General features: G+C 40.3%; 1 protein-coding gene across 1 annotated transcript in view; it reads right to left on the bottom strand.

Moving 5' to 3' along the window:
• Positions 1 to 9,549: 9,549 nt before the first annotated feature.
• Positions 9,550 to 12,349, bottom strand: part of SLC15A4 (solute carrier family 15 member 4) — a gene marked incomplete at its 5' end in the record, with an annotated part of 32,086 nt that continues 29,286 nt past the window's right edge. Inside the window, one exon of the mRNA XM_082491818.1 lies at positions 9,550 to 10,977. Coding sequence (XP_082347944.1) covers positions 10,829 to 10,977 — 149 coding nt within the window. The 3' untranslated portion in view covers positions 9,550 to 10,828. The remainder of the gene's footprint in view (positions 10,978 to 12,349) is intronic.

The raw sequence follows: 12,349 nt of genomic DNA, 5'->3' as shown, positions 1-12,349 counted from the left end.
GCTAGTAGCATCCTACTCCCTACGAGCGGGTCTGGCTCTCTGCTAATCTAGGCTTCCTTTAAACATCCCGGGCACCGTGGATCTCTTGGGAGCCCACATCATTCTGGCAAGTCCTGCCTCACCGCATGCCATTACCCAGATGTCCTTCTGTGGCCAGATGCTCTCTTTTGCTAGAGTAGCATCATGCCTAGCACACACACAAAAGTTCCTTTCTTGGTGAGCCCTTAGCTGATCTCCGTGAGTGGAGCGGAATGAACTCCAAGCAGGGTGACAAGGTACACCCGTTGTGGGCAGAGCTGCTGCTCTTCGCGGAGGGTTGGTAACACCGGATCTGTTCAAAGCACCAATGCCGTTTGCAGTGGCTGAGGGCTGTGTCCCCTTCTCCCACACTGCTGGTCACTGCTTGACTCCTCTTCCTTTGCACGGCACAACGTCCCCTGAAGCATTTTCCACGTGCCCTTTCACAGAATGGGGGGTATGGAGGGCTCGGGAGCGGGGTGGGCATACACAGGACAGCAAGGGACGGTTAATACCGCCTGTCCTTGACTGCTGCTATCTGCAGCCAGTCTGCATCTCTACGTGTTCTTTCACAGGCACATTTTAAGTTGCTACGTGTATATGAAAAGCAGACAATAGGGTTCTCTGCCTGCCAGGGACTCGAATCAGGTCAGAGAAGTGAGAATAATAAAATATTGTTTAATATACTGCAATAGACGCAGCAGATGTTTAACTACCTTTCAATAAAAATGACCCCATATCATTTTATTAACTTCAAGGATGCATTAGTCTCTTCTTCAGAAGGCAGAAGAAAATACATCTATTGTATCAAAAATTAAAGAGGAAATTGAAGGAGGATGTTATCATGGCATATTTTCCCACTTCATAGTCTGTAGGACTGAGTGATGCAATAGCACAATTTTAATTAGAGGCAGCTCCTGTCAAGGCTTGCTCATCTGTGCAAAACTAAACAAAATTAATTTGAACCCCAAATTAGCCATCTTTTCCAAAAAACATGAAAATCAGGCTGCTGGATTCAGCGTATATTAACTGCTCAGAAATCCCAGACTGGTGAGGGTTGGAAGGGACCTCTGGAGATCATGCAGTCCAACCCCCCGCCAGAGCAGGGGCACCTCCAGCAGTGGCACAGGACACGTCCAGGCGGGTTTGGAATGGCTCCAGAGTGGGAGACTCCCCCCCCCCCCCCTCTGGGCAGCCTGTGCCAGTGCTCTGCCACCCTCACAGCAAAGAAGTCCCTCCTCAGGGTTAGATGGAACTTCCTATGTTCAAGTCTGTGCCCGTTACCTCTTGTCCTGTCACTGGGCACCACTGAAAAAAGACTGGTCCCATCCCCCTGGCACCCTCTAAGGATTTACAAGCGTTGGTAAGATCCTCCCTCAGTCTTCTCTTCTCTAGACTAAAAAGCCCCAAGTCCCTCAGCCTTTCCTCATAAGAAAGATGCTCCAATCCCACCATGTCTCAGTAATTGCAATGAGATGGTGGCCCTGTGACCACACACAGATCTCTAACTCCTCTTGTCTGTTCCCTGTGCTGTGTGCATTAGTGTATAGGCATTTCAGAGAGGCCACTGAGTGTGTGGTTTTTGCCCTAGAGGGGTGGTGGGCCTTCCGATTCTCAAAAACACTAGCACTCTGCCCCATAAGTGCTGAGCTACTACGGCCGGGCGCCTCTTTAGCGAGCCCAGTTACATGCCCATAGCTCTTCCAGTCGAGTTTAAAGCTCTCTCAGTGAGCCCTGCTAGCTCTAGTCCTACAACCTCTCTCCCCCTGTGAGACAGGATTTTCCCGCCTGCTACCAGCAGGCCTGGTGGACTTTTCTCGTGTATGCGTAGGCAGCAGCACTATATGTGCGAACATACATAGGTAAGGCCACATAGTTTGGTGATAGCTAAGAGTAGACAGATTTCCCTTGATAGCCAGCTGCTCTCTTGGGTATGGAAACTTGTAAGAATTAGAAAGCGTAGAATCTGCAGACTACGTCATCGGTTTTTCCACTACAGCAGCAGGAGATAGGAGACTGCATTGTTTGGTGCTTGAGAGCACTTTTTCTTCCCAGGGTTCACTGTGTTGGTCTGACTGAGCACGAACTCCTGCTAACATCAACTTTCCATGGCTTGCTGAAAGAGCTGGTTAGGATGGCAGCCTCTAGGAAGCCACAAAACATTATGGGCTTTGGGGTGACAAGTACTCCTACCATAAAACATGAAGCAAACGCTTGTTTGCAGGAGCAGGACCTGAACTTTGGAACACATCCGTAAGGTACAGATCTATTGCTTTAACTGCATCAACATACAGACTTTTGCTGCAGAAAGCTGAAAGATGGACATGAGCTGAAATTATTATTTTTCAGGATGCTCCAAGTGCTTTTCTTACTCTGTGGAGTGTGTTTTGATGTCTTCCACTTTTACTTCAAAAGGCTGTTTGACCACGTTCCAGTTTCACAGCCTTATAAAAATATTTGAAGTGTTCCAGCAACATGAGAGTGCTTTGCAAAGCACACAGCTATTTTAAATTATTGTAGTGCTTCATGCTTTTACAAGTACTTGAATTTGGACAGTTTTGTATCATGTAGAACAATTTCATAACATTAGAGATCATCAAATTTGATGAGTTGGAATTTAGAAATGATGCTTGTGGACACGCACAGTGTAATTTTTGGAATTATTAAACTTTTGAAAACCTGTAAAAGCATCACTGACGGGCTTTACCCACCATCCTCCTCTGTTCCTGGGCTAAGTTAGTAGCTGTAGGTGATGTTAGACCGCTATACAGCGTAAGCATAGGCTACCATAAGACAGCAAAGAGGGGAAAAATTGTAAAGGTTAAACTGCCAAGATTCAAGTCTGTTGAAAAGGGACTTACTTAGGTGCTTCTCTAGACTTTTAGTATCTGTTTGGCTTCTCTACACTGCAAAAATGCTTTAAAATTCAGAGTTTTGCTTATTTTCTGGTGTAATCACTTGTCTATGCTGACTTGCTATATTGACCCTTTAGGTTCAGAGACAAGATTGAATTGCAGCACTTAAACAATTTATTATGTATCTGTTGAGCTCATCAGGAGTTACAGGAGGGCTTTCAGCCTGCCCACCACGCGAGGGGATACAAGGAAAAACAATACTTGCGCTACAAGGGAAGGGTTTGTGTTCAGTCATGTTACTTCACAACCGGGAGATTAAAATGACGTGCAATTAGCAGGGACTCAGCCAGTGACCACTGAGTTGTCAGAGGTGACTCAAACATGTCTCTAAGCTCTCCTTTGTACTAGGAATGCTGTTCTCATTTAAATTAATCCAGATAAAACCTGCTAAAACTGGTAGTCCATCCAGAATAAGTATCAATATGAGGAGTTAAGGCAGAACAGCTACTGACAGACTAAGCTTCTAGATGTGCTCCTAGGTATCTGCTATCGCAGCCAATCCCCAACACAAGCTCCTATTTAGTTCTTTATGACTACTTGCTCTACCTCTTTCTTCTAGTCTGGTTTAGAGTTATTCTTCAAGAACTGATGTTAAGATTTGAGCGCTCTGCTCAAATGTACTGCTAAATCATCACAGAGAGCTTCTGCATCATATCCAAACAACCTATGTAATTTTTTCAGCTTCACCTTTGAAGGATGAGACTGGTGTAGCCCAGTGGCCCACGATTCCCATCACTACTTAACTTACAAATCTAAGGGTTTGTGTTTGAATAAAAGTCATTTTTATAATCCGCGTAGTCCAGACTGTACACTAATGATTACCATAACAAGGGGTTGTGTAATGTACAGGGGTAAGAGAAGGCAGTTCTAACTAACCATGCAACATGACCACGAAAGGGTTAGACCTCATTGTAACTGGTTGGGGGGGGGGGGGGGGGAAGCCCAAAGGTTATCTGTATTGTCTGTTAGCACTGATGTTAAATTAAACCAAAGCACGGCCAGTGATTTGTGCATCTTCTGCAGTGCAGCCCTGTGAAGTATCTCCATAGGAGTTTCACGTAGCAACAAACAGTGAAGGACTTAGAAGATGCAGTAATAATTCATTAATTTTAAAGCTCCTCACCTTATAACTCTATATGATATTGTAAAAGCTTGGGTTACAGTAGAGATCACTTCTGCTGATTTTATTCAACTTTTTTTCTGCCATTTTAAGTAATTTACCTCTTGCAGTGCTTGTGCTGTATTTACAAGCAGAGGAACACCTGGTTCATGTTTCTGAGTTATGCCTTTGAGGTGAAATGACTGCTGTTTGAGTGTAATCATCTGCCTTCCTTTAGTCCTTCAGGCTTTTAAGTAGAAACATTTGGGTTGTTTTGAATTCATTTGTAGAAGAATCAAGATGAAATTTATCAACCTCAAATTGCAGATTACAGCCAAACAGATGAAATACGCAACCAGCTTATTTCATCCAGGCTGGTCTGCAGAGTTCCAGACCTTCAGAAATTCAACCTTTTGAAATGTCTTCAGGCTTTTTTGCCTCAAGACAGACATCTCAAGACATATTTGCACAAGATGCCACAGAAGTTGAGAGTTTGCATTGAGCCTAAATGTTGTGGTTGCATCCCTCAGGTCTTGTTCCACCTAAACCTACAAACAGAATCCCCACAGAGGATCACTTGTCCATTTCTTTAATTACTTGGAAGAGAAGGGGAAGGTCATGTTACCCCTTTTATCCCAGGAACTCTAGTCTCAAACCCAGACTATCACCTCTAGTTATAAACTGCCCGCTATAACAGTGCACTGCCTCTATAGTCTTCTGTGCCAACTGGTGGATGGAGGGAGCAGAAACAAGAAGAAATGACCACCACCACTGATTTTGTAAAGTAACAGTTAATTGAATTCTTTCCATTAGTGACATCTAATTCTGCATTAATTCTGCATTAAAAACCTAGGAAATTTGGGGACAACTATCAAAAAACCCATTTATTTTAATTTGAGATGAGCTGACAGATATTTAGATGGTATGGAGGTTATCAATCAGTAAAGTCTTAAGAAACAAGCAGAAAAACTCCTGAGATTTAACATATGAGCAATACTGGAATTTGCTGAAGTCAATGAGGGCACTGACGTTTATGCAGCCAAGAGCTTGATGTTGGAGTATAATTGTTATTGTGAAATCATACTAAATCATCAAGCTATTAAGGTGTACTTAACTGACAATATGTTACACTAGAATAAATAAATAAATAAAAAGATAAAATAGATAACTTCACTATTAGAAATGCTTTGTTAGCATAGCTTTACCTTTTAAACCACCAAATACAATAGCCAAGCCAGTGCTCTGCTGTCATCCCTAAACTTCAGACAATTTTCTGCTGTGACAGAAAAGAAGCAGCTCCCCCAAATGTATGGACGAAGCTAGAAAAAGAAGTATCATATCTGTCATAACATCACGTGAAGTTGTGCATCTGTACATCCGCTTTATGCCATCTTTTGACCGACTGCTTTCCACTTTCTGACAATTGCCCTTCTCCCCAGAGGTTGCAGTGTGTCAGGAATTGAGGGGACAGAGCTTATCGAATGCTTGGGGTATCTTTCAAAGGAAAGAACAAGAATTTCAATGTAAAGTTGCACTTCATAGGCATCACTAGGATCTCACTCATGTTCTATGGCTCCAGAATTACTGCAATTGCGTTATCCTCTGCCTGGCTATAAGCAGGATGAAAACTCCCTTCCCAATGTGTCGTCTTCATTATTTCACTCCGGGAACTTAATCCAGATTTTTCCTGTGCAGGACATTAGTTTGCCAGGCAACTTTAGGAAGTTGTGCTTTAACTCTACATTGCTTTGAAAAAGTTCTAAAATGTGAAATTAATTAACGGGAACCCTTCCCCACATTTTAATTATCACAGCGTCTGCATAGCAATCTGCCTAGAACTCGGAGCTATACACTAGCCCGTAGCATCTTCTCCCTCCAGCCCCTTCATCCTAACTCTGAGCAGAACACTGCTCTTCATAGATGCTTAGTTTGCAGGCTCGTAGTTTATAGCGTCTTGCCTGACAGTAAAGCCATTTGTCATTATGATCAAGTTTAAAGTTATTATTGCTTAAATATGCTCTAGTCATTTTGTGTTGATACACAGTATTAATCAGTTTCCATAGCTACAGCATGCAGAACAATTCAAGACCTTAGGGGCTCCTGAGAGTTCAACCCCAAGAGAAACCTACTCTTGAAAAGGCGATGGGATAGATAGGAAGAGATTGTGAAGTACAGCACTAGATGTGCAGAGACAGTCAAGCGTATTTCACAGCTTTCAGAAAGCATGTTATCTGTTTGAAGTTCCATCTTCAAAAGCCCGAGCAATATTTACCTTGTTTTCCCTTGCTCATTAAAGTGTTCTATTCCCTGTCAAAAGTGATTTATGGACTCTGTTGTATCACTAAATCTCATTACTGACTAACACTTCCTAGTAAGGGGGATGAGACGTCTTATCAGTAAAACACTGTACGGTAGCTATGCACTAAAGGAAGAATACAGTATAAGAGTATGTCTACACTGTGGACTCAGTGTACCTGCAGATTCTGTAGACTAGACCTAAGACTGCTGGCTGGCTGATGATGACATGTCCTGTCACCTGCTCTGCAGCAGCAGAGCCAGCCAAGGACCGTCCATACCAACCTACACTGTAGTTCATCCAGTCTGCATCTAGCCAGCTCAGGACGGGCTACAGAAACTGCAGGCACGACTCAGCTGAGCACAGATGTTCCTTCCACTAAAGGACATCCATTAATGTTACATACACCTTTTGAATTTATTCACTGTGGGAGAATGTCCTGATAAAGGAAGCATGTTTAAAAAAGAGAATAAAAATACATATAAGGGAGTACATCCCCTTAATCAAAGAATGGAAAGCAAAGTAAGCTTTCATCCTTCAGGGTATAAAGTAGCCACTTAAACTTCCTCGTTCTTTCTGTTCTGATCATTCCTCAACAGACTAGGTTATTTTACCTCCTTTTTCAAGCATTACTACAGCCACTGGCAGAATAAAGGTAGTGGGATGGATTGTAATTAATTCCCAATTCTGTGCTTGTAAAAGTGTGATGTTTTTCATCCTTCTTTATGATCTTCTAAATCCAACAGACTGTAGGTTAGAGATTACTAGTCATGTAGTAAGGCTCATTTGAAAACCACTGTAAGTGGATCCAATTACTATGTAACTAGGTTTTGATAACTATTCTTTACACTGGCTTACACATCTACGCTGTGAATACTGTAATGGAAAAATTAATTCTGAGATGGGACAGCCTATTAAACCAGATTGTGTACATGGCATGAAAAAACAGCCAGCAGCCACATTGTATTAACTGCCAGTGGGCAATCTTGACTGAAAGAACTGTTCGTTGCTATTCTGAACTTAGTGCTACCTCGAGCAAAGTGTCTATTTACATACTTATAATTTAACAGCTTCTGACCTTAATTCTTTTCTCTATGCTTTCACTGCAGTTACATCCTTGCCCTGGGGCCAGCAGCTACCATGCTCTCAGGTATGTGCATTATTCCATCAGCACCGGTGAGTGTTGGTCTACAAATTCTCTGCTTCCTCGCAAATGAATTTGCATCTCAAACTATTGACTGTTCAGATGGAAAGCATTGCAATCTGTTTCCCCAGAGGGTTTGTCTGCACTAACATAACTTGCCCTGCATATAAACAAAATCACTAGGATAACATTTTTCAAAAAGCAATTTCAAACACAAAAAAATGTTAAGAACTCCATGCATCTTTTAATACAGGTTTATTGTTAAGCTGAAACCTTGTCTGACAAGTGTCAGCCCTGAGCTACTTTTGTTAAAAAACAAAACCACCCAAACAAAGCAAAAACTCACAGAGTTGACCACAGACTTTTAAGGGAAATACTGATGGATGCCTCAACTACTGTAATTTCGTAAGCAGAATAAATGAAAAAAAGACTCCCCTTTTCTGAGGAGGGATATTCAGAATAGACTGTGGCCACAGAGGCACGAGAAAGCAGGTCTTGCCGTACTCTTGAAAGATCCACAGTTATATGAGCAATGCATCCACCTTAATAGTCTCAAATGAAACACAAGGTCCCAGGCAGCTATTCTTCATACATGATTAGATTATAGCTTGCACAGGCATTATAAGGTACAGACTTATACTTTTCATAATTCTTTGAGTAAAAGTACTGAACTTTAATCAGATAGATACCTGCTCTCATGTTGAACAAGTATTTACTTTTCAATGTTGTGCTTTGAATTTAAGACACCTGGAAAGTCAGAGGCTTAGAAACATCCATCGAGGTGACTCCTGTCAGATCCTTCTATTGCACTGGAACAATCTAAGAAGTGAATGTAACTAAATTCAGACTGTACACTTCAAGGTATTTCATTAATGAGGTGCAGTGCTCAGTCACAAAGTTAATTGATTAGTCTTATTCCTGTGACTGGAGTGGAAACACTAAAAGATAAGACTGGGAGGAAGAATCGGCTAAGCCTTTGAGTCACAAAAAGGCCTTATCCCTTTGATGAGAAGTGTCAGATTAATCTTCGTAAATGGTCATAATTACTTGTGCCTGGAGCTCAGCCAAGTCATTCCAAATAAAAATTAAATTATGCAAGTGATTGCATGTTCAGTCTCATCTCCAGAGTGTCAGAACCACCACAGCCCTACAGAAACATGTAGACATTTACTGTATGCTTCTAACGGGGTAAAAGACATTTGCCTAAATATTGAGTATGCTAACCTAGTATTTATTGATTATCTTTTTCCTTAAATAACAGTTTCACTAAAGCCTGCTTACACAGACTGTCACAGTTACTGTTAGACACCTAGATTCTTCGGTATCTGCAGATTACTGTCCATTCTTCATTAAACTCAGTTTCCACTATAATCAGCAGATAATATCAGATGGGACATTTATGAATGCTGTTGAAAAATTTTAGATCTTGGGGGGGGGAAATGAAATCAATTAAGTTCACTTACTGGAAAAGGGATAAGCACAGAGACACAGAAGCTGGTAACATCTAACACCAGAAGTAACACTCCATTTGGGGGTTCCGAGAACAGTACTAGTCCTTCAGAAGGAAAACTTCTAAAAGCAAAATCTTCATAAATCTATTAGAATACTACCTAGCGGGCACAACCCAGCTCTCTCCTGTGTTTATATGTACTTTGGAAATTAATGAAATAAGCATGAAATGCTACAGATTCATCCCCATATCAGCGGTGCATGGCTGAAACAGCATACATTCAAGAAAAATTATTTGGTCCCTGTATGTTCCTTATGCAGCTTATACCATCTTAATATTAGGCTTTTTTAGCTGGTTATAAATGGGATATTGCAGAAACATAGCATATGGAGCTTTTAAAAAAAGTTAGAAAAGGAAACTAGGTTTTCCTCATATGAGATTATTCCAATTTTAAATCATACTAAGTAATGCAATAGCTGAAGCATCTCCACTGATTTATCTTGGCAAAGACAGGCCAGCTTGCATACTGCTATATTATCTGACAAAACTAATAGGATGCCAGTGTACATTTAGAAATCTAATAGGATTCCACTATATATTTAGGAAATAAAGGACAAAATATTTGTAGTATCATTTTATTCACCTAGAAACAAAGGGTCAAAAGTCACAGCATGGAAGTTCATTTTATTTTGTAAACTCATTAAAAAGATGTCCATGTACAAAAGAAGGACATTTTAACAATGTAAATGCAGACAAAGGAAACTATAAAAATTCAACACATTAATAAAAAGTTGAGTTTTTATTTTCTTTCTGCATAATTCCTTGCATCTTCCATACCAGCCTGCACACAATCTTAAGTACAATTGTTAGAATCATTAAAATTCAAGAGGCTGAACACAAAACCATTTGCTCTGCTATAGGAATGTGTTGCTGAAAGATACAAACCCTGTAGCATGTTAGCTAGAAGTAAGACACAAGACTGAAGGAACTGGCTGAAAGGCTTCTAAATTGTTATTGCGCATTCATCTTCTCAGAATTCAATCTCAGTTTTCTGCAAATATTTAGAATATTCCTTAGGGAAGTAACAGCATTAAACTGAACAGTCCTTTGTCAAAAGATGTATGTTTCCATATTGTCCTAATAGATCTAATGAGGACTCAAAAATAAAAACATTTTGAAGTAAAACCATTTCAGTCCCAACAAGTGTTCACTGTGCACCAAAAGTTGCAGCAGCTATATGACAAGCTACTGTCACACATAATCCAGTCTTCAGTACTGGATACTCTTGGCTGCAAGTCTGGACTTAAATCCTTGAGATGCTGCCAGTGAAAAGTCAATTATAAAACTACATTTCTTTTTAATCTGAGCTAATCTGCAGTTTAATTTGTCCCTGTTTCTCCCCCCAAAAATGACTCTCAGGATTGAAAATTTATTCTTGTAACCACTACTTGAGGTTTCTGTAAAATATTTTCTTTCCTGTGTTCTCAATGTAGGCTTGAGACTGTTGAGTGTTTCTCTTGATCTGCTGTTCTTCACTAAGCAGAGTTTTTCACTTAGGAATAATCCATGTCACATGTGACTTGTTATACTCAATTTCCAAGTGTAAGTGTCCCAACTTTCAAGAGTTAAGTAAACTTCTCACAATTAACAAAGAGCAACTCGAATGCCTAGAGTTAATACATCTCCAAGATTTGTGTTTATCCTCCGCCACGACGTAGTGCAAGAAATGAGCCCCGCCAACATAAGGCACTTACCTGCGTTACACGAGAGGGGGCAGGGGCGAGAACTCCTGTAACATGCAAGTCTAGTAAGAGTCTCACTGGAGAAAACATAAGATCTCGCAGGCTCAGGGTGCACTGCCACTTCATTGCGTACTGCTGTAATAAAGTCTGCCCTGTAACAGATATCAGATCCTCCCATTGGCAGCCACTTCATTAATCTTCGATTTTTGATGATCATATTTCACAGAAACAATAAGGAAAAGCAAGAGGGTTGCTCCTTGGATAGCAGCCAGCAAAAAAAAATAATAGTTTAATTGGCAGCCATTAATATTACCTAGAAAGAATCGGGGAGAAAAAAATAAACATTAATAAAGATTACACAAATAAAAAGGTCGATCCCTTCAAGCTTAAGTAGTGACAACTTTTCTGGAAAACATGGGCAAAACCAAACCGAATCACATTTCCATCCAACAGCATAATTGCAAAATTTTTAATTATCCAGAGAAAAAGATAGAACTTCTGAGGAAGATGCACACAGTACAAGGATTGCTTTCTTTTGTGCTTCAGTGCCTTAAACCAAGTAATGTCCCTGAAGAAGGGACATACGCTGTTACTGCATGGTTTCTTACTTACAAAAAATTGCTGGAAGCTCCTCTTACCACTGTAAGAATTTTGTGCAAGCAAAGACTACCCACATACAGCAGTCAGCATACTTCATGAGGGTCAAAACAATTTTAAAAGGCTAATAATCTTCCTTTCTTCCTCCTTGCCCCCTCACCCCGCCCTTTTTATTTGTTTTTTAAAGTCTGGTTTCTTATATTGCAAAATTGCAACGCTTTGCTTACTTCAGACAGGCAAAAACCTCAATGTGTATATATTTCATGTATGATTTACTCTCTTTGTAATGTCAGTAATAGAGATCACTTATCAATTTTTGAGGAGACAGCTCATTTCAAAAGCAAAAAAAGAAAACATCCCTGTGCTGTGGCCAGTAAGTGGACTTGAAAAAGAAATTTTTGCAAATAAAGCCCTGGACTGTAAACTGTTCAGAGACAGCTCCCAGTGAAATGCAGCACTCAAGATCGAAGCAAAGCTATGCTCATACAAGCTGGTAACTTAAAGCCTTTACCAGCTTCCCCAGATATGCTTTTAAGGGGCTTGGAGAATACAGTGAAGTGATAAGGCTTTGGTCACAGAAAAAAAAAAAGAAAGTCTCTTATGTTTTACAGCTTAATTGAAACAGGTAAAAGTATGATTTTTTTTGTACTATATTTATTAGAGAGCCTTCTCCAGTGGCCTTTTCATCCCTGCTTAATGCTATATGGTCTCTCTGCATCTGGAGGCCTGTACCTCCCTTCTCTGCTAAGTCAAAGATAAAATAAAAAGAATCAAAAAATGAATGCTATTAAGGAAAAACTTTGGCACCTCTGTAGATAGAAAGCAAGCAACTACTGAAATTTTCTCTCAGCCTTCTTTTGGAACAAAGCTTAGAATTCATGAAACCATACGTGGTTTCTTTTTGGTTCAATTCACCTTCGACACTCCTTGAAAGTTGTTACAAATTAGTGATTTGTACCACATTAAATAATGTTAAATTAAGAAAGCTCATTGCTAAAACATTATTCCTCTATTAATATTAAGAAATGTGCACTAACTATTGCTGTACTTCCAAGAACAATACATTGTGGCTCATTTCCAACATGCCA

The sequence above is a fragment of the Vanellus vanellus genome (genome assembly GCF_965231255.1).
Source record: "Vanellus vanellus genome assembly, chromosome: 16".
Lineage (NCBI taxonomy): Eukaryota > Metazoa > Chordata > Aves > Charadriiformes > Charadriidae > Vanellus > Vanellus vanellus.
Note: the sequence above shows the minus strand (reverse complement) of the source record. Positions and strands in the feature narration are given on the sequence as shown.